Source organism: Bufo bufo, chromosome 3, assembly GCF_905171765.1.
Source record: "Bufo bufo chromosome 3, aBufBuf1.1, whole genome shotgun sequence".
In the NCBI taxonomy this organism is placed as follows: domain Eukaryota; kingdom Metazoa; phylum Chordata; class Amphibia; order Anura; family Bufonidae; genus Bufo; species Bufo bufo.
Window position 1 is genome coordinate 356,303,317 of NC_053391.1, and position 27,249 is coordinate 356,330,565.

A 27,249-nucleotide genomic window follows, 5' to 3' on the forward strand; every position below is an offset into this window, starting at 1 on the left:
TTTTTAATAGTGTCAATTTTTTCCAAATCTGAACTTCAGAAGAGACAAAAAAATTTGACTATAAAAAAATATTATAGCACTATATTAGCTAAATTGCAGTCTATATGTGTATTTTACGAATATTCGCTATAATGCTATAACTTTGTTTTTTAGAATATTCGTAATATTCTAAAACAAGAATATATAGCAATAAAGCGAATATTTGTAAAATACACATATTAGCCATAGCCATAGCCAACCAATAGGAAAATTGCCTTATACAGTTAAAAGAAAATGGCAATACGCAAATAATTAAATCGCATATTATTTGTGATAAATAGAATAATGACGAATATTCAATTTCGACGAATATAAGACGAATATTCAATCGAATATTCACAAAATATCGCGAAATCGAATATGGCACCTCCCGCTCATCACTAATTGTAATCTGGTTTGCAAACCCACTTACCTCATCTACACCCAGGGAGCTGTGAATTATTATACATTTGTGGTTATAATGTCTTAGCCCTGGCAAAAACACTTTGACCTATTTTAATATGGACAATAGCAAACACTTGACTGTAAGTACTTTAGTTCCCCTCCATCACTATGCAGCATTATGATTGTGTCTATTTTGATCAGCTTTAGTACTTGAGATATCTTCTGAAATAAAAATTGTCCTTTCACATTTGCTTTGTTTGCGCCCATTGGCTTCACTGCAGTCAGAGTCTTTCTTAGATTTAGTTGGCTGGCCTTTGGACAGCATGGTCTCTTTACACTTCTTTCCAACAAGATATGCGGCTTCTATGAGGTTCAGAAGAATACATACAGCAGAACTAATTATCATGAAGAGGGTGAATATATTTTTCTCAGATGGCCGAGATATGAAGCAGTCCACAGTGTTGGGGCATGGAGGAAGAGTACATTTTACTATTCGAGGAAGAAAGAAATTTTCATAGAGTCGATAAAACACATAAATGAAAACAGAGTCCACCACGGCTTTAACCAGTAGGCTTATAAGATAGGTCCACCAAAGCCCACCTCTCTTTTTTCCAATGTCTTGATAAAGCTTGTCACAGTTCTCTCCCATCATTTCTTTACGCTTTCTTTCTCGACTTTCTCTGTATGCCACATGCATTACAACAAGAAGAGAAGGACATGTAACCATGATAAGCTGCAAAGCCCACAGACGGATGTGTGAGACAGGAAAATATTGGTCATAGCAGACATTGCTGCATCCAGGCTGTCGAGTGTTGCAGTCAAAATCTTTTTGGTCATCTCCCCAAACCCGACTTGCTGTTACTGCGTATACAAGGATCCTAAAGATGAAGACTATAGACAGCCACACCCGTCCAAATTCGGTAGAGAATTTATTAACACCTGTCAGTAGAGCTTCATACACTCCCCAGTTCATTTCTGCTCTTCTGCATCCACTGAAAAATAAATGATATTTTATTAATTAAAATTTTTCTATATGCAATTTTTTTGTTGCCTAAACTATGAGATGATTATGGAATGATGTACCTATTCCATATTGTCATGTATGAGGGGTTGGGGAAGCCCTCTTATCATGTATACAACTGAGTCTGCTATATTCATTTTTTTGCGCTCCGTATACGGAACCATTCATTTCAATGGATCCGCAAAAAAAACGGAAGGTACTCCGTATTCCTTTCGTTTCCGTATTTCTGTTTTTCTGTTCCGTTCAAAGATAGGACCTGTCCTATTATTGTCCGCATAACGGACACGGATATTACTGTTCTATCAGGGGCCAGCTGTTCCGTTCCGCAAAAAACAGAATGCACACGGACGTCATCCGTATTTCTTGCGGATCCGTTTTTTTTTGCGAACCACAAAATACTGAAAAAGCCATATATTCGTGTGCAAGAGGCCTTAGGTTGTATCGGCAAATGGCACAATATTGTTTTGGGTGAAAGATGTTTGATTCTACCTTTTGTGAACCACACACAAGATTATAATTTGTGAACCACACACAAGATTATGATTACAATATCAGTCCATTAAAGAGCTTGTCTATTTATTGGTCAGCAAGGAAGCCATAGGGACTTACAACTGTAACCATAGTACCAGTTCTATAGTAAGCAACCCCTTTCACCATAGATTTAAAGGGAACCTATCATCTGGTTTCCGCCACTAAACTATGAACATGCTGTTATTCAGCTGGTATTTGGAGTCCCAAATTGAACTATAGCAAACCCATTTATCCCCACAACAGAAAGTAAATGAAATTCAATTCAATTCAGCCATGTTTCAGCAGCCCACAATCATGTTTGATCAGCTCCAACCATGTTTCAGCAGCCCCAACCATGTTTCAGTAGCCCCTAGCCATGTTTCAGCAGCTCCCAACCATGTTTCAGCAGCCCCCAGCCTCAGATCACAAAATAAATAAACCACTTACCTCTCCTGCTCCTGGATGCGGCCGCTCCTCACTGCCTGCGCTCTGTCTTCCTCCTCCGTCGGCTGTGCTGTGAACTGGCGCGCACAGTGTGATGTCACAGAGCACCCTTACGCTGTACGCAGCCACTGCACAGCCAACAGCCGAGGACCAGAAAGCGGTGAGTACAGAGCCTTCACTGCTTCCTGGTCCTTCGGTACTGAGCGCTTATTAGTATTCACCCTATAAGACCACTTGGGGGGGAAAAAGTGTGTCTTATGTGGCGAAAAATACGGTATATGCTTGAAAGGCATTCCAGTGTTTGGAGGAAGGTGTGTGTAGAAGCTCTGTGGAGATAAGCTGACAGCAAACTTGTTCAGGAGATTTAAGTCTTACAGTGCCTAGACATACATTACAAACAGCCTGGCCAGGTTTAAGTAGAATACTACATCCTGCTGAGGACATTGTGGAAATTATAACTGAGTACGGCAACCTGTACAAAAGTTGCAGAACTTAGTTCGCCTCCTAGTTGCCTCAAGTGAAGTGTTGTACCCCTATTTCTGGATGCTCATGCCAAAGTCAGCAAGATAATGCAGTGTAAGAACTGCTTTAAATAAACATCTTGGTCTATTAGCTACCTTTGCAGCCTTGTAACCTTTGAGAACTGTGAAAGATGCACATTGTGTAATATCTGCCAGTCTACGCATGCTGATAACTAACTGATGTGTTTGAACTTAAAGGGGTTCTCTGGGAATTAAGAAAATAAAAATACCTAAATATTACCATATTATAAACATATTCCCAAATATCTTTCATTAGTTATAATGGCTTGTTTTGCCTGGGGAGCAATCATTAGGGGAAATAAAATGGCCGCCATCCTACTAGTACACACAAAACCTGTCCTAATCACATAGCAGGACACAGCCACATCCCCACCACCTCTCTGTACTTCATGTTTCCTTATAAACTCCATTCCTACAGAGATTCAGCTGAAGATCTTATCATCTGTATCCAGAATCACAATCCCTGACAAGCAGAGTAGAGATAAGGACGAGGCAGCTCTTTAGCTCAGTGTTGTAAAGTAACTTGTCCTGCTGTCTGATTCGGAAAGGTTTTGTGTGTACGGTGGCCATTTTATTTCTCCTAATGATTGCTCCCCAGACAAAACAAGCCATTATAACTAATGAAAGGTATTTGGGAATATATTTATTTACTTTTTTTCATTTTCTTAATTCCCTTTAATTGTTCAATAAAGAACTGTTCTACTGCAAAACTGCCTTATCATTGCCTCAACTGCTGCATGGGGCCCTGCCTTGTATCTTGCAATTCATTACCATCAAGGGCATTCCGAACCACCATCAGGCAGGAGAACCCCAAGATTAAGGTGCCTCAAGGGGAAGAAAAGTGCTCCGTTCCCATCTCTGCATGGTCCAGGGAAGCATCATAGTGAGTACTAACTATGACCACCTCTTGCTACTATCACTCCTATCCTCTCCTCTACCGTCGTGTCTAAACACCAGCTGTGTAATGGCAGGCTGATGGTTCAGTAGCCTCAAATTGGGTGACAGTTTCCCTTTATATAATTATGTCTTAATTTGTGATGTTAGAGTATAAACGTTCAATGGCAGGACACTGTAGAGTGTGCTGCCATTAAAAAAATGGAACAGGCACTATGTTTGGCCAACCCTACTGAGGTGACAGGGAGCTGAAACAGTGTGCTAAGCATAGTTAAAGGTAGAAAGCATGCTAGAGTTTAAATGGGATCCTTTGTCCTGGGGAGATATAATGAATTTAAGACAAAGTACACATAATTAGAGCTACACTATTATACACAGGAGAGAAAGAGAATTATTTTGTGCCAGAAATTAGTTTGACTACAATAGGGTTGTTGCGAGTATCAAAATTTCAATACCCAATCGATACTTTTGTCCCGGTATCGATATGATTCCGGGATTAAAAAAAATTCGATACTGGGCTGCGCTGCTGCGCAGTCTAGTATCTCTGAACATGAGCATGCTGCTGTCAGTGCGCTCATGTTCCCTCAGCAGCACAGGGGAGAAGGAAGCAGTCTCTCCCTCCCCCTGTGCTGCTGCTGCCGCTGCCACCAATGAACGGAGAGAGGGAAGGAGGAGGGGTGGGCGCACTGCGCCACCAATGATAGGACTTTTCCTGGGTCCAGAGCGGCGCCCAGAGATGTCCTAGCACTTACTATTATTCCTGGGCGCCGCTCTGTTCGCCCGCCGTGCCCCATTACTGTCTCCTGTTCCATATGCTAATTACTATTGGATCAATGGGGAGGAGACATCAGCTTCTCTAATGAGCGTTCCTTCTCCCTGGCTGTAGCGCTGTCCAATCGCAGCGCAGCACAGGGAGAAGGAACGCCCAGGATAGAAGCTGATGTCTCCTCCCCATTGCTCCGATAGTAATTAGCATATGGAGCAGGAGACCATAATGGGACGGCGGGCGAACGGAGCTGCACCCAGAAATAATAGGAAGTGCTGGGACATCACCTGGCGCCGCTCTATGTAGCCTAATACTTAAAGTCCGGACCCATATAAGGTGGTCTTTAATACATAATACAGGATGAAGGTGCTGGCAGGGAGCTCCTATCAGTGGCAGTTAACCCCTCAGGTGCCGCTGATCTGCTGCCAGTACCCGCCTCCTGTATTAAGGGGTAATAATCATTGGTAGCGCAGTGCGCCCTCCCCCCCTCAACCCCCCCACCCCATTAAAATCATTGGTGGCACAGTGCGACCCCCCCAATAATAAAATCATTGGTGGCAGTGGCCACAGGGTCCCCTCCCCTTCTCATTGGTGGCAGTGGCCACAGGGTCCCCTCCTCTTCTTATTGGTGGCAGTGAATCACCCCCTTTCCCAATTTCACATATAAAATATATAAACAATAAATAATCACATATCGCCACGACCGAGAAGTCCAAACTATTAACCCCTTAAGGACACAGCCTTTTTACACCTTAGGACCAGGCCATTTTTTGCAAATCTGACCAGAGTCCCTTTAAGTGTTGATAACTTTAAAACGCTTTGACTTATCGAGGCCGTTCTGAGATTGTTTTTTCATCACATATTGTACTTCATGACACTGGTAAAATGAAGTAAAAAAAAAATTTTTTTTTGCACCAAAAAATACCTAATTTAACAAAAATTTGGAAAAATTTGCAAATTTCAAAGTTTCAGTTTCTCTACTTCTGTAATACATAGTAATACCCCCAAAAATTGTGATGACTTTACATTCCCCATATGTCTACTTCATGTTTGAATTGTTTTGGGAATGATATTTTATTTTTTGGGGATGTTATAAGGCTTAGAAGTTTAGAAGCAAATCTTGAAATTTTTCAGAAATTTACACAAACTCAATTTTTAGGGACCAGTTCAGGTCTCAAGTCACTTTGCGAGGCTTACATAATAGAAACCACCCAAAAATGACTCCATCTAAGAAACTACACCCCTCAAGGTATTCAAAACTGATTTTACAAACTTCATTAACCTTTTAGGTGTTGCACAAGAGTTATTGGCAAATGGGGATGAAATTTGAGAATTTCATTTTTTTGCCTAATTTTCCATTTTAACCCATTTTTTCCACTAACAAAGCAAGGGTTAACAGCCAAACAAGACTGTATCTTTATTGCCCTGACTCTGCCGTTTACATAAACACCCAATATGTGGCTGTAAACTACTGTACGGCCACACAGCGGGGCGTAGATTGAAAGGTGCGCCGTTTGGTTTTTGGAAGACAGATTTTGCTGGACTGGTTTATTTACACCATGTCCCATTTGAAGCCCCCCTGATGCACCCCTAGAGTAGAAACTCCATAAAAGTGACCCCATCTAAGAAACTACACCCCTCAAGGTATTTAAAACTGATTTTACAAACTTTTTTAACCCTTTAGGTGTTGCACAAGATTTAATGGAAAATAGAGATACAATTTCAAAATTTCACTTTTTTGGCAGATTTTCCATTTTAATATTTTTTTTCCAGTTACAAAGCAAGGGTTAACAGCCAAACAAAACTCATTATTTATGGCCCTGATTCTGTAGTTTACAGAAACACCCCATATGTGGCCGTAAACTACTGTACGGGCACACGGCAGGGCGCAGAAGGAAAGGAATGCCATACGGTTTTTGGAAGGCAGATTTTGCTGGACTGTTTTTTTTTACACCATGTCCCATTTGAAGCCCCCCTGATGCACCCCTAGAGAAGAAACTACATAAAAGTGACCCCATCTAAGAAACTACACCCCTCAAGGTATTCAAAACTGATTTTACAAACGTTGTTAACCCTTTAGGTGTTGCACAAGATTTAATGGAAAATAGAGATACAATTTCAAAATTTCACTTTTTTGGCAGATTTTCCATTTTAATATTTTTTTTCCAGTTACAAAGCAAGGGTTAACAGCCAAACAAAACTCATTATTTATGGCCCTGATTTTGTAGTTTACAGAAACACCCCATATGTGGCCGTAAACTACTGTACGGGCACACGGCAGGGCGCAGAACGAAAGGAATGCCATACGGTTTTTGGAAGGCAGATTTTGCTGCACTGTTTTTTTTTACACCATGTCCCATTTGAAGCCCCCCTGATGCACCCCTAGAAAAGAAACTCCATAAAAGTGACCCCATCTAAGAAACTACACCCCTCAAGGTATTCAAAACTGATTTTACAAACATTGTTAACCCTTTAGGTGTTGCACAAGATTTAATGGAAAATAGAGATACAATTTCAAAATTTCACTTTTTTGGCAGATTCTCCATTTTAATATTTTTTTTCCAGTTACAAAGCAAGGGTTAACAGCCAAACAAAACTTATTATTTATGGCCCTGATTCTGTAGTTTACAGTAACACCCCATTTGTGGTCGTAAACTGCTGTACGGGCACACGGCAGGGCGCAGAAGGAAAGGAATGCCATACGGTTTTTGGAAGGCAGATTTTGCTGGACTGTTTTTTTTTGACACCATGTCCCATTTGAAGCCCCCCTGATGCACCCCTAGAGTAGAAACTCCAAAAAAGTGACCCCATTGTAGAAACTACGGGATAGGGTGGCAGTATTGTTGGTACTAGTTTAGGGTACATATGATTTTTGGTTGCTCTATATTACACTTTTTGTGAGGGCCGGTAACAAAAAATAGCTTTTTTGGCACAGTTTTTTTTTTTTTTGTTATTTACAACATTCATCTGACAGGTTAGATCATGTGGTAATTTTATAGAGCAGGTTGTCACGGACGCAGCGATACCTAATATGTATGCTTTTTTTTTTAATTTCATTTTGAAAACAAAGAAAATGTTTTAGTGTCTCCATAGTCTAAGAGCCATAGTTTTTTCAGTTTTTGGGCGATTATCTTAAGTAGGGTCTCATTTTTTGCGGGATGAGATGACGGTTTGATTGGCACTATTTTGGGGTGCATATGACTTTTTGATCACTTGCTATTACACTTTTTGTGACGTAAGATGACAAAAAATTGCTTTTTTTACACCGTTTTTATTTTTAATTTTTTACGGTGGTCATCTGAGGGGTTAGATCATGTGATATTTTTATAGAGCCGGTCGATACGGACGCGGTGATACCTAATATGTATACTTTTTTTTAATTTATGTAAGTTTTACACAAGGATTTCATTTTTGAAACAAAAAAAAACGTTTTAGTGTTTCCATAGTCTAAGAGCCATAGTTTTTTCAGTTTTGGGGCGATTATCTTGGGTAGGGTATGATTTTTGTGGTATGAGATGACGGCTTGATTGTTACAATTTTGGCGTACATGCGACTTTTTTGATCACTTTTATTACCTTTTTTTGGGAAGTAAGGTGGGCAAAATTTCAATTTCATCATAGTTTTTTATTTTTTATTTTTATGGTGTTCACCGTTCTGGTAAAGTAACATGACCGTTTTATAGATCAGGTCGTTACGGACGCGGCGATACCAAACATGTGTAGGGAATTTTATTTTTTTCATTTTTAATCAGTGATAAATGTGTTTTTTGATTTTTACTTTTTTTTCACTTTTTTTCACTTTTTTTTTACCCAGACCCACTTGGTTCTTGAAGATCCAGTGGGTCTGATGTCTGTATAATACAGTACAGTACAATATATATTGTTCTGTACTGTATTTTACTTACACTGAACAGATCTATGCTTTTAGCACAGATCTGTTCAGCACCATGGACAGCAGGACGCCTGAGCAGGCGTCCTGTTGCCATGGGAACCTTCCCCGTCTGCTCAGAACTTCGCAGACGGGGAAGGGTAAGGAGGGGATCTGTCGGGGGGCTGTCTGGGGGCTCTCTCCCTCTCCATGGGGGGGCTGCAAAGGCACTGCAGCCCCCCGATGGGAGAGGGAGGGAGCTCCCTCTTACTGTTAACTTTTTCCATAGGACCGCTGTATGGAAAGGGTTAAACGGCTGACATCGCATCGCAGATGTCAGCCGTTTATACCAGGGTGCCAGCAATGTGCTGGCACCCTGGTATACCCACTAGAAGCCAACGATTATACAAGGGGAGGCGGGCGGGGGATCGCGATCCCGCCTGCCGCACCGCCCGCCTCCCGCACCGCCCCCACCGCCCGCAACCCTCCCCCTGCACCTCCCACGGGGCCAAAATCACTCAGGGGTGCAGGGGGGGGGATACAGATATAATTTGGACATTATAAAGTTTCTGATCCTCGCGGTCAGAGACCGCGGGGATCAGAAACTGCAAAAAGCGCATCAAACCGCAGGTCTGAATTGACCTGCGGTTTGTTGCGATCGCCGACATGGGGGGGTCATGGGACCCCCCCGCGCATTTAGCCTAGGTGCCTGCTCAATGATTTGAGCAGGCACCTTGTTCCGATCACTGCCGGCCGGGCGGCAGTGATCGGAACAACACATGACGTACCGGTACGTCATGTGTCCTTAAGTACCAGGTCCTTAAGAGGTTAAAATATAAAAAATCGATGCAGTGAACGCTGGAACAGAAAAAATAAATAAAAACTGTGCGATTCGCCATTTTTTAAAATGCGGAATGCACGTGGCTTTTTTGGTTTATTTTTTTGCGTGGTATCGAATATCGCAATACTTTTTTATGTTATCGAAATCGAATCAAAAATTTTATATCGCATCAACTCAAGAGTACAATAATTATTAATGTAATTTCGCATGCCTTATTCTACTAGCAAGCTTAGGTGATCAAAGTGCGAATGTCCAAATATTACAATGTAACAGTTACAGACTATTAGGGTAATGCCATTAATACACATAGATTTAGGTTTGATAAATTTCTTAAAGGGGTTATACCATGAAAAATATTAAGGGGGTCATTTACTATGCTAAAATCCACCTAAATTAGGCATATTTCAGACGCAATTCTAAAATTGTGGGAGTGGCTGGGGTGGCGAAAGCGACAGGCCGACAGGCTCGTCTCATTTACCATTTTCTATGCCTGTTTTAGGTGTAGAAAAAGGTCTAAATAAAAGACCGCTGAGAAGCTGTCTTACATTTAGAACTGGCGCCGGATGCGCCAAAGTTATGGAGAGGCCTGCGTCTGTCTTAATAAATGTGCCTCTAAGTTTTTTGGTTAGATGATCTGGTAACACCCCTGCTGTTTCTCCTGTGGATGAAATTCTGATCCACCTTCTTTTGCATTTAGTAGTGGACCAACCTGCCCAATAACTTCCCTGCTCTCTTCTTTCTCTCAATGCCAGCATAATAATCACATGGTGAAGAGGCCCACTTTTCATTTATCCCTACTTCATAAAAATATATTGCCATCTCTCTCTAGACAGAGGAGAATGAAACTGGAAGGGGGCGTTAAATACCATAGTGCAATTTTTTAGTGGCATCGCTTGGGCCATGCATGAGGAACTATTATTTATTCCAGGAATGAAGACAGGAAAAGGATTAAGCTTAATGGCTTCTGTATGTACACCTTTGGGGGAAGTTTTTTATATTATTATTATTGCATTGTACTCATTTTGAGCTAAGCATTTTTTAATTGTTCTTTATTAAAAAATGTAGAGCCCTTTATTCTGTACAGGGCTGAGATTCTCTAGTAGCAGGATCTGAATTTTACACAATATATCTGAGCTGCTCTCTAGTCTATGGACTGGAGTACAGCCCACCAACTACCAATTGATGTTAAAATATATGAAACAAAAGAGAAACAATGGCCGGCTTACAGTCCAATTGCATACACTTTGCTAAATCAATACATATACATTTATTCTAAAAATCATAAAAAAAATATATCTCCATTATAAAATTATTCAAAACACATTCACAGTCCCTTTAGGTATTAAAATGCGGAGCTCTAACATAAAACCTCAAAATATGGCTTTGTGACCCTTTATAGTTTCTTATGTCGATATGTCTGATGCGCACTTAATAGTATCTTATCTTGATATCCACATTCTAGCACTCCTGCGCTTATGCTGGGGCTTATAATTAGAGTTGAGCGAACACCTGGATGTTCGGGTTCGAGAAGTTCGGCCGAACTTCCCGGAAATGTTCGGGTTCAGGATCCGAACCTGACCCGAACTTCGTCCCGAACCTGAACCCCATTGAAGTCAATGGGGACCCGAACTGTTCGGCACTAAAAAGGTTGTAAAACAGCCCAGGAAAGAGCTAGAGGGCTGCAAAAGGCAGCAACATGTAGGTAAATCCCCTGCAAACAAATGTGGATAGGGAAATGAATTAAAATTAAAATAAAATAAATAAAAATTAACCAATATCAATTGGAGAGAGGTCCCATAGCAGAGAATCTGGCTTCACGTCAGTAGAGAATCAGTCTTCATGCCATAGCAGAGAATCTGGCTTCACGTCACCCACCACTGTAACAGTCCATTGTCATATATTTAGGCCCCGGCACCCAGGCAGAGGAGAGAGGTCCCGTAACAGAGAATCTGGCTACATGTCAGCAGAGAATCAGTCTGCATGTCATAGCAGAGAATCAGGCTTCACGTCACCCACCACTGTAACAGTCCATTGTCATATATTTAGGCCCAGGCACCCAGGCAGAGGAGAGAGGTCCCGTAACAGAGAATCTGGCTTCATGTCAGCAGAGAATCAGTCTTCATGTCATAGCAGAGAATCAGGCTTCACGTCACCCAACACTGGAACAGTCCATTGTCAGATATTTAGGCCCAGGCACCCAGGCAGAGGAGAGAGGTCCCGTAACAGAGAATCTGGCTTCATGTCAGCAGAGAATCAGTCTGCATGTCATAGCAGAGAATCAGGCTTTACGTCACCCAACACTGGAACAGTCCATTGTCAGATATTTAGGCCCAGGCACCCAGGCAGAGGAGAGAGGTCCCGTAACAGAGAATCTGGCTTCATGTCAGCAGAGAATCAGTCTGCATGTCATAGCAGAGAATCAGGCTTTACGTCACCCAACACTGGAACAGTCCATTGTCAGATATTTAGGCCCAGGCACCCAGGCAGAGGAGAGAGGTCCCGTAACAGAGAATCTGGCTTCATGTCAGCAGAGAATCAGTCTGCATGTCATAGCAGAGACTCAGGCTTTACGTCACCCAACACTGGAACAGGCCACTGTCAGATATTTTTAGGCCCCGGCACCCAGACAGAGGAGAGAGGTCCCATAACAGAGATTCAGGCTTCATGTCAGCAGAGAATCAGTCTTCATGTCATAGCAGAGAATCAGGCTTTACGTCACCCAACACTGGAACAGTCCATTGTCAGATATTTAGGCCCAGGCACCCAGTCAGAGGAGAGAGGTCCCGTAACAGAGAATCTGGCTTCATGTCAGCAGAGAATCAGTCTGCATGTCATAGCAGAGAATCAGGCTTTACGTCACCCAACACTGGAACATTCCATTGTCAGATATTTAGGCCCAGGCACCCAGGCAGAGGAGAGAGGTCCCGTAACAGAGAATCTGGCTTCATGTCAGCAGAGAATCAGTCTTCATGTCATAGCAGAGAATCAGGCTTCACGTCACCCACCACTGGAACAGTCCATTGTCACATATTTAGGCCCAGGCACCCAGGCAGAGGAGAGAGGTCCCATAACAGAGATTCAGGCTTCATGTCAGCAGAGAATCAGTCTTCATGTCATAGCAGAGAATCAGGCTTCACGTCACCCACCACTGGAACAGGCCACGGTCAGATATTTTTAGGCCCCGGCACCCAGACAGAGGAGAGAGGTCCCATAACAGAGATTCAGGCTTCATGTCAGCAGAGAATCAGTCTTCATGTCATAGCAGAGAATCAGGCTTCACGTCACCCACCACTGGAACAGTCCATTGTCACATATTTAGGCCCAGGAACCCAGGCAGAGAAGAGAGGTCCCATAGCAGAGATTCAGGCTTCATGTCAGCAGAGAATCAGTCTTCATGTCATAGCAGAGAATCAGGCTTCACGTCACCCACCACTGGAACAGGCCACTGTCAGATATTTTTAGGCCCCGGCACCCAGACAGAGGAGAGAGGTCCCATAACAGAGATTCATGCTTCATGTCAGCAGAGAATCAGTCTTCATGTCATAGCAGAGAATCAGGCTTCACGTCACCCACCACTGGAACAGTCCATTGTCACATATTTAGGCCCAGGCACCCAGGCAGAGGAGAGAGGTCCCATAACAGAGATTCAGGCTTCATGTCAGCAGAGAATCAGTCTTCATATCATAGCAGAGAATCAGGCTTCATGTCACCCACCACTAGAACAGGCCACTGTCAGATATTTTTACAATGAGAAGTAAACCACGGCACTCGTAATTGTAATTCAGAAAATTTGTATTTTCATATTTTCATTTTTTCATTACATTTTTCATATAATTTATCATTTCATTTGCATCCAGGAATATTAGCAAAACTGGCCAACGTTTCGGTCCTAACACAGGACTTTGTTCACGGCCTTAGTTGTATGTAGCATGTAGCCTCTGGGATCCTAGAGGCTACATGCTACATACAACTAAGGCCGTGAACAAGGTCCTGTGTTAGGACCGAAACGTTGGCCAGTTTTGCTAATGAAAATATGAAAATACAAATTTTCTGAATTACAATTACGAGTGCCGTGGTTTACTTCTCATTGTATGATCTCCATTACCATTGAGCACCGTACGAAACGACACAAGAGGAGTGCCGCCCAACTCAAGTTATATTCAGATATTTTTAGGCCCCGGTACCCAGACAGAGGAGAGGTTCATTCAACTTTGGGTTGCCCCGCAATATAATGGTAAAATGAAAATAAAAATAGGATTGAATGAGGAAGTGCCCTGGAGTACAATAATATATTGTTAAGAGGAGGTAGTTAATGTCTAATCTGCACAAGGGATGGACAGGTCCTGTGGGATCCATGCCTGGTTCATTTTTATGAACGTCAGCTTGTCCACATTGGCTGTAGACTGGCGGCTGCGTTTGTCTGTAATGACGCCCCCTGCCGTGCTGAATACACGTTTAGACAAAACGCTGGCCGCCGGGCAGGCCAGCACCTCCAAGGCATAAAAGGCTAGTTCTGGCCACGTGGACAATTTGGAGACCCAGAAGTTGAATGGGACCGAACCATCAGTCAGTACGTGGAGGGGTGTGCACAGGTACTGTTCCACCATGTTATTGAAATGTTGCCTCCTGCTAACACATTCCATATCAGGTGGTGGTGCAGTTAGCTGTGGCGTGGTGACAAAACTTTTCCACATCTCTGCCATGCTAACCCTGCCCTCAGAGGAGCTGGCCGTGACACAGCTGCGTTGGCGACCTCTTGCTCCTCCTCTGCCTTCGCCTTGGGCTTCCACTTGTTCCCCTGTGACATTTGGGAATGCTCTCAGTAGCGCGTCTACCAACGTGCGCTTGTACTCGCGCATCTTACTATCACGCTCCAGTGCATGAAGTAAGGTGGGCACATTGTCTTTGTACCGTGGATCCAGCAGGGTGGCAACCCAGTAGTCCGCACACGTTAAAATGTGGGCAACTCTGCTGTCGTTGCGCAGGCACTGCAGCATGTAGTCGCTCATATGTGCCAGGCTGCCCAGAGGTAAGGACAAGCTGTCCTCTGTAAGAGGCGTATCGTCATCGTCCTGCGTTTCCCCCCAGCCACGCACCAGTGATGGGCCCGAGCTGCGTCTGGTGCCAGCCCGCTGTGAACCTGCTTCATCCTCATCCTCCTCCACCTCCTCCTCATCCTCGTCCTCCAGTAGTGGGCCCTGTCTGGCCACATTTGTACCTGGCCTCTGCTGTTGCAAAAAACCTCCCTCTGAGTCACTTCGAAGAGACTGGCCTGAAAGTGCTAAAAATGACCCCTCTTCCTCCTCCTCCTCCTGGGCCACCTCCTCTTCCATCATCGCCCTAAGTGTTTTCTCAAGGAGACATAGAAGTGGTATTGTAACGCTGATAACGGCGTCATCGCCACTGGCCATGTTGGTGGAGTACTCGAAACAGCGCAACAGGGCACACAGGTCTCGCATGGAGGCCCAGTCATTGGTGGTAAAGTGGGGCTGATCCGCAGTGCGACTGACCCGTGCGTGCTGCAGCTGAAACTCCACTATGGCCTGCTGCTGCTCGCACAGTCTGTCCAGCATGTGCAAGGTGGGGTTCCACCTGGTGGGCACGTCGCATATGAAGCGGTGAGCGGGAAGGCCGAAGTTACGCTGTAGCGCAGACAGGCGAGCAGCGGCATGATGTGAACGCCGGAAGCGCGAACAGACGGCCCGCACTTTATGCAGCAGCTCTGACATGTCGGGGTAGTTGTGAATGAACTTCTGCACCACCAAATTCAGCACATGCGCCAGTCAAGGGATGTGCGTCAAACCGGCTAGTCCCAGAGCTGCAACGAGATTTCGCCCTTTATCGCACACCACCAGGCCAGGCTTGAGGCTCACCGGCAGCAACCACTCGTCGGTCTGTTGTTCTATACCCCGCCACAACATATGAGTTTCAGAACGGCCTGCTGACGCTTACCCCGGGCTGTGCTGAAGTTGGTGGTGAAGGTGTGTGGCTGACTGGATGAGCAGGTGGAAGAAGAGGAGGAGGAAGCTGAGTAGGAGGAGGAGGAGACAGGAGGCAAAGAATGTTGCCCTGCGATCCTTGGCGGCGGAAGGACGTGCGCCAAAGAGCTCTCCGCCTGGGGCCCAGCCGCCACTACATTTACCCAGTGTGCAGTTAGGGAGATATAGCGTCCCTGGCCGTGCTTACTGGCCCACGTATCTCTGGTTAGGTGGACCTTGCCACAGATGGCGTTGCGCAGTGCACACTTGATTTTATCGGATACTTGGTTGTGCAGGGAAGGCACGGCTCTCTTGGAGAAGTAGTGCCGGCTGGGAAAAACATACTGTGGGACAGCAAGCGACATGAGCTGTTTGAAGCTGTCTGTGTCCACCAGCCTAAATGACAGCATTTCATAGGCCAGTAGTTTAGAAATGCTGGCATTCAGGGCCAGAGATCGAGGGTGGCTAGGTGGGAATTTACGCTTTCTCTCAAATGTTTGTGAGATGGAGAGCTGAACGCTGCCGTGTGACATGGTTGAGATGCTTGGTGACGGAGGTGGTGGTGTTGGTGGTACATCCCATGTTTGCTGGGCGGCAGGTGCCAACGTTCCTCCAGAGGCGGAGGAAGAGGCCGAGGCGGCGGCAGCAGCAGAAGAGGCCGAGGCGGCAGCAGCAGAAGAGGTAGCAGGGGGAGCCTGAGTGACTTCCTTGTTTTTAAGGTGTTTACTCCACTGCAGTTCATGCTTTGCATGCAGGTGCCTGGTCATGCAGGTTGTGCTAAGGTTCAGAACGTTAATGCCTCGCTTCAGGCTCTGATGGCACAGCGTGCAAACCACTCGGGTCTTGTTGTCAGCACATTGTTTGAAGAAGTGCCATGCCAGGGAACTCCTTGAAGCTGCCTTTGGGGTGCTCGGTCCCAGATGGCGGCGTTCAGTAGCAGGCGGAGTCTCTTGGCGGCGGGTGTTCTGATTTTGCCCACTGCTCCCTCTTTTGCTACGCTGTTGGCTCGGTCTCACCACTGCCTCTTCCTCCGAACTGTGAAAGTCAGTGGCACGACCTTCATTCCATGTGGGGTCTAGGACCTCATCGTCCCCTGCATCGTCTTCCACCCAGTCTTGATCCCTGACTTCCTGTTCAGTCTGCACACTGCAGAAAGACGCAGCAGTTGGCACCTGTGTTTCGTCATCATCAGAGACGTGCTGAGGTGGTATTCCCATGTCCTCATCATCAGGAAACATAAGTGGTTGTGCGTTAGTGCATTCTATCTCTTCCACCCCTGGGGAAGGGCTAGGTGGATGCCCTTGGGAAACCCTGCCAGCAGAGTTTTCAAACAGCATAAGAGACTGCTGCATAACTTGAGGCTCAGACAGTTTCCCTGATATGCATGGAGGTGATGTGACAGACTGATGGGCTTGGTTTTCATGCGCCATCTGTGCGCTTTCTGCAGAAGACTGGGTGGGAGATAATGTGAACGTGCTGGATGCACTGTCGGCCACCCAATTGACTAATGCCTGTACCTGCTCAGTCCTTACCATCCTTAGAACGGCATTGGGCCCCACCAAATATGGCTGTAAATTCTGGCGGCTACTGGGACCTGAGGTAGTTGGTACACTAGGACGTGTGGCTGTGGCAGAACGGCCACGTCCTCTCCCAGCACCAGAGGGTCCACTAACACCACCACGACCATGTCCGCGTCCCTTACTAGATGTTTTCCTCATTGTTACCGTTCACCACAATAAGAAAAATATTATTCGGGCCAATGTATTGAATTCAAATTCAGGCCTTTTTTTACAGACACCTAACACTATCTGGCTATCTATTTAGGTACCGAATTACACTAATACAGGCACACCAGTAATGACAGATTTAGCTGAATACAAATTTGAGGCCTATTATTTAGGCGCTGGGTGACAGGTATACGTTTACGGACAGAATTAGACTTGGATCTGCACTGTAGCGTGTGTGTGAAGTTCTTGAGAATTGCCCTATCAGCACCTTGAATCTAATATACCCTTTTAGGGATAGATTTACAGTAGGCCTGATACAGCATAAACCACTAATTTTGAGAATTGCTAAATTGGGAATTGTTTTTCAACCCAGAACAAAAACTGTGCTTTGACAGACACTAAATAACTTGACCAGCTAAAACAGTAATGACAGATTTGGATGAATATAAATGTGAGGCCTATTTTTTAGGCGCTGGGTGACAGGTATACGTTTACGGACAGAATTAGACTTGGATCTGCACTGTAGCGTGTGTGTGAAGTTCTTGAGAATTACCCTATCAGCACCTTGAATCTAATATACCCTTTTAGGGATAGATTTAAAGTAGGCCTGATACAGCAGAAACCACTAATTTTGAGAATTGCAAAATTGGGAATTGTTTTTCAACCCAGAAAAAAACTGTGCTTTGACGGACACTAAAAATAACTTGACCAGCTAAAACAGTAATGACAGATTTGGATGAATATAAATGTCAGGCCTATTTTTTAGGCGCTGGGTGACAGGTATACGTTTACGGACAGAATTAGACTTGGATCTGCACTGTAGCGTGTGTGTGAAGTTCTTGAGAATTACCCTATCAGCACCTTGAATCTAATATACCCTTTTAGGGATGGATTTAAAGTAGGCCTGATACAGCAGAAACCACTAATTTTGAGAATTGCTAAATTGGGAATTGTTTTTCAACCCAGAACAAAAACTGTGCTTTGACGGACACTAAAAATAACTTGACCAGCTAAAACAGTAATGACAGATTTGGATTAATATAAATGTGAGGCCTATTTTTTAGGCGCTGGGTGACAGGCTCAACTTGCCCCTGATGTAGTATATGGCCAAAAAATAACCACACTATTGATGGTTAAATGCACTTTGTGACAGGCTCAACTTGCCCCTGATGTAGTATATGGCCAAAAAATAACCACACTATTGATGGTTAAATGCACTTGGGTGACACAGGCTCAGCTTGCCCCTGATGTAGTATATGGCCAAAAAATAACCACACTATTGATGGTTAAATGCACTTGATGAAAGCTTGACCCTGATGTAGGATATAGCAAAAAATAACTACACTATTGATGGTTAAATGCACTTGGGTGACACAGGCTCAGCTTGCCCCTGATGTAGTATATGGCAAGAAAATAACCACACTATTGATGGTTAAATGCACTTGATGAAAGCTTGACCCTGATGTAGGATATAGCAAAAAATAACCACACTATTGATGGTTAAATGCACTTGGGTGACAGGCTCAGCTTGCCCCTGATGTAGTATATGGCCAAAAAATAACCACACTATTGATGGTTAAATGCACTTGATAAAAGCTTGACCCTGATGTAGGATATAGCAAAAAATAACCACACTATTGATGGTTAAATTTACTTGGTGGCAGCTTGTGCTGGCGCTTAAGCAAGCCACAAAATGGCCACCGATCACTCGAGAAAAAAGTGACTGAAAAACGCTCTGGACAGCCTAAAAACACTGAGCAATTGAATAGCAGCAGTTCAATGATCCACAGCTGTAGATCGATCACTGAATGAAGTCTTTTGGAGGAGTTAATCTGCCTAATCTCGCCCTAACGTCGCAGCTGCAACCTCTCCCTACACTTGTATCAGCAGAGTGACGTGCAGCGCTACGTGACCCAAACTTATATAGAGGCTGGGTCACATGCGGCTTGGCTGTGATGGCCTCTTGGGGCAAGTAGTATGATGCTTGTTGATTGGCTGCTTTGCAGCCTTTCAAAAAGCACCAAGAAAGCGTTGAACACCGAACTCGAACATGAAAATGTTCGGGTTCGGGTCCGTGTCACGGACACCCCAAAATTCGGTACGAACCCGAACTATACAGTTCGGGTTCGCTCATTCCTACTTATAATACTATTAGATTGTGAGATGTCCTGCTGTAGATATTTGTTCACAATAGTCTAGCGCTCCTGGGGCTCGGACTGGGACTTATAATCTCATGGGCTATGCCTAGAATGTCCCGCTATGTCTCACTTATCATATGCTCATTCTATGTTATTGGTGGTTTATTACTCACGAGACCCACAGCGCTGTGTTCGTATTGCTGGCTCGCGTTGGCTGTGGGCTCCTCTGTATGCCGGCTTCGTCGATCTTATCGCACACGAGCCCTAGTGTTAGGAACGCCGAAACCACCTTAAATCTTCTCATGTGGATTATTTTGAATTATTACTGTGCGACTTGTATTCCTCACAGGCCGTATGTACCAGACACATTTCAAAACAGGAACGTTCCTTTTTCAGTGGTAACAAATGGTGTTTGTAACCATTTGTTACCACTGAGGAAGGAACGTTTCTGTTCCGAAATGCATCTTGTACATACGGCGCTGTCAATCAAAGGACATGGGGGCGTGATTAGGTGCAGAAGGCCGGCATTAGCAAGGAACAGGGGCGTTGCAGAAGCAGTGCTCGGAAGGCATAAGCGCGCCTCGGAGTGCTTAAATTCTTCATTTGCATATTTTTAAAAGTTGCTTTTTCAGCCATACTGGATCTACTACATGAGAATTAAAGGCATGGTTTTTGTCTGCGTCATCATCCCTACCAGGCTAGGTAGGGTAGGCTTGAACCTGGTGACAGAGCCTCTTTAAGCCTGTATTACACTGGATGATTTTTCTGCAAGTGAAAATAAAAAGTATGATTCAACCAGCTAGACAGTTAACCTTTTATATAGAATGGTTCAATATTTTTTATTAAAGACCAATTGAAAAAATGATTTTTAGTACAAAATAAGTAAAATACAATCATTTGCCTTCAAAGGTGTTTGTAGCTTTTAAGTTTACTGCAGTGCAGTCCTGGGAGATGCAGGTGCTTGATTGTCACATGAGACAAGCTGCTGCCAGTCACGAGAAAATGAACTGACCATAGCTACAAAGGGATGAGCAAAAACAGCCAAAAAGGGTGAAACTTACAATGAAGAGCAGCAATTTTTTTTACATTGCTATAGTGAAACTCGTAGTATGCATAATAGCAGATATTTACATTTTTTTAATTTGAGGGATAACCTCTTTAAGGGGATTCTCACTTCAGCTTATGTTATGTCAATTATTGTGTTATTATCTAATTATTAGCTATTAAGTAACATTCACTCCCCTGCAGTCATCAGGCAAACAGTCTGTGACCTGAATTGCATTAGCATACAATGCACAGGCTGTATGTGATGGTGGTGGTGTGTTTGAAAGGAAGTTCAGAAATAATAATTGCATTGCCGGTATCTGTATCTCTTCAGCTATTCATACATTACAGTTGTTCAAGCCCATTTTTCATGTTGACAGATGCCCTTCTACTGTCTGCAGGCTGCCCACACTATACACATCTGGGTGATCTGCAGCTTTCTCTACAAGGGTGTTTCTGAATATCCTTGCAGAGATAGGAGCTTATGCAGATCATGCAGCTGCAGTTGCAAGAAGCCCATTGTCGGAGACAGCTGGGCTCCTGATAGAGAAGGCAGGCCCTTTTTTTTTTTTGTTACTTGCCTCGACAAGTTAACATAGTTAACATACACTGGTTTTTAACATAATGGGATTAGGAAGCATGGGAAAGGGATATGTTTTGGACATGGGGTGGAGGATTGAGGATGAGAGACTAAGTAGCCCAAAAAACATCTCATGGTTAAGGCTACTTTCACACTGGCGTTTTGGCTTTCCGTTTGTGAGATCCGTTCAGGGCTCTCACAAGCGGTCCAAAACGGATCAGTTTTGTCCTAATGCATTCTGAATGGAAAAGGATCCGCTCAAAATGCATCAGTTTGCCTCCGTTCCGTCTCCATTCCGCTTGCAGCGTTTTGGTGTCCGTCTGACGAAACGGAGCCAAACGGCTCCGTTCTGACACACAATGTAAGTCAATAGGGACGGATTCATTTTCTATGACACAGTCTGGCACAATAGAAAACGGATCCGTCCTCCATTCACTTTCAATGATGTTCAAGACGGATCCGTCTTGGCTATGTTAAAGATAATACAAATGGATCCATTCTGAACGGATGCAGACGGTTGTATTATCTGAACAGATCCGTCTGTGCAGATCCATGACGGATCCGCATCAAACGCGAATGTGAAAGTAGCCTAAGCGCTTTTTCTGATGAATGATCCAAAATGCACACATTCACTAAAATGGGCAAATCTTGCATGCTGCAATTTTCTCTGCGTGGATCATCGGCCACACATGAGAACTTAGCCATTGTCTATAATGGGTCAGTGTTCAGTCTGAATACAATCTGTTCTACACTTAGACAGCAACCAGATGTGAACATCACTTGTCTGGACTAGCCCTTAGTCTGGCTTTCAAAGCCTTTAGTTATTATTTGTAAAAAGAAGTACTAGAAGGAAGAATAATGTTTGCCAGTAACAGCAAAGTTGCAGAGAAGTCTTGAAAATAGCTAGAAATCACCGAAAAAGGCTCATTTGGGCTTGGCTTATGGAATTACTCTGCAATGGTTTTAGGGAGTACTGAGGACCTGTCTTGATCATTAGGACAGTATGAATCCAATCTTTGCTTTCATTAAAAAACTGCACTTTGTGGGTTGCCTTCCACATAGAGGTTATTGGTGGGGAACTGGTAGATCCTGGATAAGTGTCAGTTTACACGTCACGCTAGTTAAAAAACATACTGTATGTCGACCCTGACCTGATCTGTTTTATAGTAAAAAATGTGCATAAGTGCATAAAAAGATGGCATTTTTAAAATAAGTTGAACTTTTCTGAAATGCCTTCAGAAGACACCTAATTAGTAAATAGAGACCACTTGTGCATAATCTATTCTCAGTATAACTACTGCTGTTCTGTGAAGGCCTCATAGGATTGTTAGTGAAGATTAGTGATCAAACAGCATCATGAAAACCAAGGAACAAACCAGACAGGTCAGGGATAAAGTTGTGAAGCAGTATAAAGTACGGTTTCAAGTTTTAAAGTGGTTTTCCACTTTAAAAATCAATTACCGAAGTTATTCAACGAAGTCACGCGCAACTTCACGAATAACTTACTTTGGCTCATCAGAGCCCATACATTCTAATACTGTTCAAAGAGAGATCTCCATACAGTATTAATCCGAAGTTATGAACAAAGCGACTTCGGATGTAACTTCCGAAGCTTGCTTCGCTCATCACTAGATGTAATATTTAAAGATACTTGTGAAGGTGGCAAGGCTGTGATAACCTACATTTGTCTTATTAAAAAGAGTGGCTATCAATGTTAATCATAGAGGAAGCAGTATTGGTTTATTAGTTTTCTTGATCTTGAACTGCTAATTAAAATGTGTAAAATCTGACTAATGCTCCCTGTGTTCCTTCTCGACAATCCGACAATTGACTGCTCATTAGTGGAGGTGAAACACATGCAGTGATTACCTCCACAGTATTAGGACGAGTGATGGCTACTGCGATCGTTCGTCCTAATTCAGCTGCATTGTTTCTGGGCAGCAAAGTGCTGTTTAGACAACATGATCTGCTGCCCAGAAATGCTAATTTACTTGCCAGCACTAATGACAGTTTCACCCAATGAATGAGCATTTTGCTCGTTCATTGGGTGATCTACAGCACCTTTAGGCGGGAAGATTATTGGGAACTAGCGTTCACAGGAACATTTGTCCTCGAAAATCTGCTTGACAATTGGGCAGTGTAAATCCGCCTTAAGGATAAATCAACAACTAAAAGGATAGTCCTGGATTAGCCAAACGTGGCTGCTTTGAACGGGGATAAACAGTGGCATCGTACCTATGGACATGTTTGGTATGTTAGAAGAAAGCAGCCAGGTTTTTAAATCCTGCACAACCCCTTTAAATGGGCACTGAGCAAAAGCTGAAAATAGTATACAACATGGTTACTTGTTACCTCCAAGATCATCAAACCAAAGCATACCTCTTTTTTAAAGGGACACTTCCATCAAAAAAGTTATTTTTTAAACACAATGGGGTTCATTTATTAACCTGAAATATGATTATATTAGGCGTTTTCAGGCGCAGATTGCATCACAATGGTTAGCTGCACCGCAATCTGCAACTTTTTTCCGCTCACACCAGGTCTAAAAAAGTGGGAGTGAAGTGGGCAGGGAAGGGGACGCTTGGTTTAGCCGTAGAAAATGGTCTAAATGTAAACCAGCTAGGAAGCTGGCTTACATTTAGAAGCAGCATTGGATGCGCCAAAGTTATTTAGAGTCCTTCGCCTTTACATAACTTCGGTGATCCACTGTCAGAGCATTGACTTTATTAAGACCGACGTCTAAAATGCCAGCCTTATAAATGACCTCCAAATTTTTTATTTAAGTAGTCCTATGCTATTAAGAATTAGATACAAAACATAGTTGCTTTCTAGCTGTCAACTAAAATGGTAAGACATCCAAAATATGTAGGTAATCCATTGTCAGTTTACGGCTGCTATGAGAGGAAGATGTGCAACGAGCCCCTGAGGAGCCAGTGCAGAGGATCAGAATGGTAGTGGCTCTGATAAGATGAAGTGTCATAGTGTACACTCTCAGGCCATTGTTCCCTGGGGATTGGTGCAGTGGAAAGGTGGTTTAAAGACTCAGGCCAGAAGTAAAAGAATAAAAGTCTCTCTTTAACTGGATAACTGGTAGTACATCCAACAGTAGTTTGTACAAAGAGTAATTTCTATCTCCAGATGATGAGGTTTGATGGTTGAAACAGTGGCAGTTAATCTGACCTCTGATGTGCTATCTTGCTGATGAATCTCCCTTTTGAGCTTCTGGCTAACAGATGTGTTCTGGCACTTGTAGATATAGTTGTCCACTGTAAAATGCAGGCTTTGAGTTGTCTAGCCTGAATGTTATCTAAGTGATGGGTGTTTGATCCATAGTGGCTCACCTACAGCAGGGTTTGTAAAGCTGTGGCTTGCTGGTCACTCTGCTAACTGTAAACACTGTAGCTTTTCAAGTATCTGTATCTTGGAATTTCTTACACTCTCTGGTGTAGTGCTCTCACAGAAAAACTGCATACAAAGCTGGCCCCTAAGACCCTTGGAGTAGGAGCAGTTAGCAGTGCTTCCTTCCTCCTCTATAGCTAGACTAGAACTCCCCCCTCCTAGCAGGACTAGCCCACTCCTACCAAGAGAGGAGGAACCTGGCTGTTAGCCCTGTCCCATACCAACCATACCATTACATAACAATAAGATACATAACATAACATTTCCAGGTACTACCAGGTACTACCTGCTGTGATAAAAGTCCAAAAATGATGAGCTTAAAGAACCTGGACAAAAAGTACAATACATGGAGTGACTTCCATATATTAAAAACCATCCACCTGTTTTTATTTTTTTAAATATATGTAGACTAGTCACATAGAGATTTAGCCATTTCTAGCTTAACACTTGGCACATTAAATTAGCAACTGCAGCAAAACAATCATTTAAAAAACTAGTTGTAACTTGCTGCAATAATTATTTAATGTGTTAAAGGTGTCAAAATAGAAAGGGATACAAGTGTATACTATACAGAAAGCTATTATATTTTGCTATACATGGTTATAGCATTTCCTTCATTCCTTACATTTCTCAGGGGAAGATAGATCATCAGGAAATGTGACATGTTTGTATTCAAATTAGCTCTTCTCAAAAGGAAGACAACTCTCTCTAGTGCCACCTATAGGTAGTAATGGTGTTAGTCAGCTGGATCTATGCAAGGAGAAATAACACTTTAAAAGGCCTGCATTAACATCATCTCATCCAGCCAACCAGAAAACTACTCTGCACTGATGACGAGCAAAAACTCAGAAACAGTGATGTCTGTAGAAAGGTGTCTCAGATGGGTCAGACATTGACTCACAGGGTAGCAACCTACACATGACACTAGAAAGACAGTGTTCTTCCTTCTGGAGGAGAGCTAATTTACATATTTTCCCCATTACCTTAAGAATTGCTACACTGATTGGATCTATGCAAGGAGAACTAGTACTTTCCAAGTGTGTACTTGCGCCAAAGAAAAAGTCTCTCCTTTTGTTTTTAACTCCTTCCTGATATCTGCCGTATGTGTGGCGATCGTGGAAGCCATTCATTTGTTGTGGTAGCCTCGGTCCCTCTAATAGTTCCTATTGAGCCCCGCCAGAGAGCAGCGGGCAACATAGCCACCAGATTTCTCATGTTTTTAACAGCAGATACCATGGGCAAATGTCTGTGATTGGCAATAACACCAATCAGACGTTTAACCCCTCAGATGCCGTGGTAAATTTTGACAACAGCATCTGAGAACATGCCCTCCTGGGGCCTAAATGGATACCCTGTGTTGCGATCAGTGGAGCCATTCATTCATTGTGATAGCCTCAGTCCCTCTTAAGAATCCGAGGCTACGACAGTGATAGTTCCAATGGAGCACAGCCTGATGCAGGCGTCCATAGGAAAGTATTGAATGTCCCATAGACTGCACTGGTAATTCATTACAATCTATGGGACAAATAATCTAATGATCGCATGCTCAAGTACCCTAAGGAGACTTAATATAAATGTAAAAAGAGGGGAAAAAAGTTTTTAAAAATCTAAAAAAATCTAAAATTCTAATAATTCCATTTCCCCATAACAAAAATAAAAATAAAGAGCATCTGCACCACCGCTTCCCAAAACATCAGTACTATTAAAATATAAATGTATTTATCTCATATGGTGAACTTTTTAACAGTGAAAAAAAAAAAAAGGCCAATTTGTCGCATTTTTGTTGCTTCAAAACCCCCCAAAAATGGAATACAAAGTCATAAAAAGGCATACACACTCCAAAATCATATCACTAAAAACTCCACAAAACTTAAGCCCTCACATAGCTCTATAGACTGAAACAGTAAAACGTTATGGTGGTCAGAATATGGTGATGCAAAGAAAGAAATAATTTTATACTAATGTTTTTATTTTTATTTCAGTATTAAAACACAAGAAAAACGATATTAATGTGGTATCACTGCAATTGTACTAACTTAGAGAATGAAGAGATCAGGTCAGTTTTACTGTATATGGAACGCTGTAAAAGCAAAACCTATAAAACTGTGATACAAATGAATTTATTTTCCATTTCCACCCCATTTGGAATTTTGTCCAGCTTCCCACTACACCGTATGCAAGATAAAATGATGCTATTAGAAAGTACAACCTATCCCCCCAAAACCAAGCCCTCATACGGCTATGTGAACAAAAAAAATAAAAGTTATGGCTCTGGAAAGGCAAGGTGTAAAAAACGAAAATGAAAAAAAACTAAATACTTTTAAATCAATGGAAAAGGTTGACTGATTCCTTTTAATGTCCAATAATTTGAGTATTAGGTAAGGCTTTAAGAAGTTATGACTATGATAGTGACAAGAAAGTGAATTATGACTATGGAAGTGACAAGAAATGAACTTAGTCCTGTACTGCATTATTCATTCTTAACTCTATTATATAGAGCAAAAACTGAATGTACAATATGTATATCAGTAGCGACTGTTTACCAAAAAGATCCGCTCTGTCCATTATCTTTTCATCATAGTTTGGTGTCATTGAACTTTGTTAAATTAAATTCCTGTAAAATACTGAGCAGTTTATGTAGAACATAAAGAAAGATACAAAATCATCTCTTAATGCTTTTACACATGTTTACCAACAATAACAAAATGTTTTTCTGTAAGGTTAAAAAAACAGATTCAGTACATAAAGAGTATATATAGGAACATCGTATGTACACAATACTATCCTGATCACAGTATTTGTTCCTTTATAGTGAATCACTGCATCTTATTCAAAGTCATAAAACTGCTTACCTTTAACATAGGTCAATATATTCATGTGCCTAAACCACCGTAAAAGAAAAACGACCACCTAAGATCCAAAACTATCCTCCAGTATGTGCCTTTAGTCCAAAGTTACTGCTTTTGATCGGACTTCAAAGTTTAAGCTGTCAGCCATGTCTTCTCTCCGTGTACAATTCGAACACAAAGAGTGCCTGGGTGTGTCAAATACCTGAAGGTGGAGTAGAAACTAAGG

At 42.9% G+C, this 27,249-nt stretch overlaps 1 protein-coding gene across 1 annotated transcript; it reads right to left on the reverse strand.

Moving 5' to 3' along the window:
* Window positions 1–309: 309 nt before the first annotated feature.
* LOC120995371 (gap junction beta-5 protein-like) lies at window positions 310–27,249 on the reverse strand. The gene is made up of 2 exons (XM_040424521.1): window positions 27,027–27,249; window positions 310–1,415 (listed from the first exon to the last, which is right to left on the reverse strand). The coding sequence occupies exon 2, from the start codon at window positions 1,394–1,396 to the stop codon at window positions 590–592; it is 807 nt and encodes a 268-aa protein (XP_040280455.1). The 5' UTR covers window positions 1,397–1,415; window positions 27,027–27,249; the 3' UTR covers window positions 310–589.

Coding starts and splice junctions, on each gene's coding strand:
- LOC120995371 (XM_040424521.1), bottom strand. CDS start 1,396: ATGAACTGGGGAGTGTATGAAGCTCTACTGACAGGTGTTAATAAATTC.